Here is a 3,227-nt window from a genome sequence, read left to right as displayed (position 1 = left end):
AATAAATGACGCTTGGCATTAACTTCCTCACATGAGATAATGAAGATTAATGACGTAAATTAAAATGTCTCTGATATATTTAAATTATACTTTCTTGGAGTATAAGAATGAGTACAAAATAATGTTATTAAGAATAAAATCCTATTAAAATCTAACTTCTAAACACAATTACAAAAGAATAAAATGAGTATGGTTGATTTTATATTATGAATTTAAATCACATTCCTATGGGAAGCTTTCAGAAATGTGATTTATCTAATTTTTGTAATTTATAAAATAATTTACAAAAACCAACTTTTATTTAAATTTCTGAACAGCAGGACATTTCTAGGTTAAAATGTTGTATTTCTTTTTAAAATAAAAAAACATTCATCATTATACATTTTTTCATTAAAAGGAAATATTTCTTTTTGAATTGACATGTAATAATTTATTATGTTACACCATCAATACAACAGAACTATATCCAAGTGCAAAAACAATTTACACAAGTAAAGGAGTGTGTGCTGCGTAAGGCTACTCTTGCTTTAAAGCAAAGTCAACAGTACTCATGAAAAGAACCTTAGGTTTGGTTCTACCTATGTTCTTTACCAATATTTCTGAATAAAACCCCAGTTCTTTATAAAATGGTTCATCTGACTCACTTCCATGAATGACGGGAAAAAAATGATGCATTTTCTGTCCTGTGATATTACTTCCCCTCCCATGAAATGTTGTACTAAATCATACTGTTTGTATAGAGATGGAAGTACTAGAATTATTGCATATACCATACATCAGTGTGGGAATTATTGGTCCCCAAGAAGAAACTCAAAATATTCAGGCTATTCCTCCACTGTTAATTTAAGGATGGCAGGTATGTTATATAAAACAGTGGGGATTTCGCAGTCACAATTCTGATCAATGCTGAAATGCAATAACAATTCTATATCTAACTGATTCAATGATTCAAATTCCTCAATATGTTAAATAATTGTGCTGTGGATACACAGTATTTGTAAGGAAAAAATGCAAAAATAAAACTAAAATATAAAGTAAAACTCAGATTGATCAATATCATCTTATCTGAACTCAGTATGCTTTAATAGTTAGCTTCTATAAGAGATATTTTTTATAAAAGCTTTCCAGTTTTAATTTAGCTACCTCATGATTTTAGGCTCTGATGAACCTCTTAGAAGAGCACATATAAAAGATAAATTTGCAAGAACAAATAGTAATAGAATATCCAAGCTGTGGCCAGCTGCCACCATGGCACAATGCGTAGTTTCTTGCATCTTATATATTTTGAAATAAACAGTATGTATAATAAACATATGAGACCCCTTCGGATTATAATGTACTATGAACTTGAATTGATAATAACTTATAAAACAGTGCAAATATTTGTAATCATTTTTAGAAGCTTCCCAACTAACTCCTTCTAAGAACTAAGTTTCTACTATAATTGAGAGTAATAATACTTAATAGACGGTGCCAACTTTTTCTTTATGCAATTAAGGACCAATATGAAAAGTAGCAGCATGCAATTTACTGTGAACGGTTTTTAATGAACATATATGTTATAAAATTTTCTAACAAATGAACAATGTACTTTTACTACACCACCCTTTATTATCATTAGAAGAACAACTGGCTTTTTAATAGATAATAGTCTCTGCTAAGCCTTATGAAATTCTAGTTTTATTGCACTTGTCCATGAACTCATCTTATAGATCATCGGCAAAGCCTGTCAGATAACTAATGTATTGCTTAGACCTGCCAAATGTTTCATATTTTTTTCCTACAATCTCTCTATCTAAAGTGCATAATGCATTCATTCTAATGGGAACTTTCAAAAGCTGCTTGTGCCAAATAAGACCCCTTTTTCAAACCCAAGATGCATCACTACTACTGTAGAAAAGCAACTAACAATTTGGATGAAAATTATTGCTTTAAAATGAATCTAAAAGTGTGTGATTGGATGGTAAATGGTTCTTTAGAGTTCTGCTAAATGCATTACCTAATTAGCTTGTTACATAATAAAGACGTAACTCACACGATATGACTTGAGATTTTATATTATTCTGGATTTTTGGTTTCAGTAAGAACCACCATTTTACATACATACTCCTGGTTGCTTTACCTGACATTGTACAGGCACTTTTCTCCATAGCTGAATTTAAAGGGCTGTTCTTGACTGCAGGCAGAGCCGAGTTCTGAACATGGACTGTGGGGTTCTTTCTTGATTTTCAGTGGTAGGCCATGAAAAGCCACTAGAAAACAAAACAAAAATGCCCACAAAAATTAAGCACGATTAAGAATTAAGTATATTAATTTGTTTTACTTCTCTTGTTTAAAATGTCACTAACATTTCATATTAACTTACATATGTAAGAAAAACCACATGTGATGCATTTCAATGGCAGAAAAGATTCTGAAGATTCTTTGTATACTCCATTTCTGCTTTTATTGTATAATAAAATGCATGCTTGAAGTGAATCACTTGTCATTTGCTCAGCTGATATTAACAATGCTAAAAGCTCAGTTCAAGATAGTAAGTTTGGAAAACATTTCAGAAAGACTTCCAACAACTAAAGCAGAAAAATAAAACTGATTAGCCAAGAATCAAAACTGAAGACCAGAATATAATTTTAAGATTACTGAAAGGAAAATCATAAAAGTTTAATGGAATAATAACAACACTGTGATAAATAAAATCCAGGTGCAGGTCTGGAGGTAAATGATGATACTTTGAGCAAAAAACTCAACCTCTCTGAGGCCTGTGCTCATATATAATATAGAGATCAAGCCAGGTGTGGTGGCTCACTCCTGTAATCTTAGCACTTTGGGAGGCCAAGGCAGGAGGATCCCTTGAGCCCAAGAGTTCAAGACCAATCTGAACAACATAGTGAGACCCCATCTCTACAATAAATTAAAAAAATTAGTTGGGCATGGTGGTGTGCACCTGTAGTCCCAACTACTCGGGAGGCTGAGGCAGGAGGATCACTTGAGCCCACGAGTTCAAGACCAATCTGGACAACATAGTGAGACCCCATCTCTACAATAAATTAAAAAAATTAGTTGGGCATGGTGGTGTGCACCTGTAGTCCCAGCTACTCAGGAGGCTGAGGCAGGAGGATCACTTGAGCCCACGAGTTCGAGGTTGCAGTGAGCTATGATTATGCCACTGCACTCTAGGTTGGGTGACAGAGCGAGACACTGTCTCAAATAAATAAATAAATAAATAA

At 33.0% G+C, this 3,227-nt stretch overlaps 1 protein-coding gene across 6 annotated transcripts in view; it reads right to left on the bottom strand.

Annotated features, from left to right (window-relative positions):
- Positions 1 to 3,227, bottom strand: part of ETV1 (ets variant 1) — a 133,992-nt gene that overhangs the window by 58,778 nt on the left and 71,987 nt on the right. For all 6 annotated transcript variants that reach the window (XM_012650281.1, XM_012650280.1, XM_012650282.1 and 3 more), the window contains one exon: positions 2,123 to 2,252. In XM_012650281.1, coding sequence (XP_012505735.1) covers positions 2,123 to 2,252 — 130 coding nt within the window. The remainder of the gene's footprint in view (positions 1 to 2,122; positions 2,253 to 3,227) is intronic.

The sequence above is a fragment of the Propithecus coquereli genome, unplaced genomic scaffold, assembly GCF_000956105.1.
Source record: "Propithecus coquereli isolate 6110/MARCELLA unplaced genomic scaffold, Pcoq_1.0 Scaffold318, whole genome shotgun sequence".
NCBI classification, from domain to species: Eukaryota; Metazoa; Chordata; class Mammalia; order Primates; family Indriidae; genus Propithecus; species Propithecus coquereli.
Note: the sequence above shows the minus strand (reverse complement) of the source record. Positions and strands in the feature narration are given on the sequence as shown.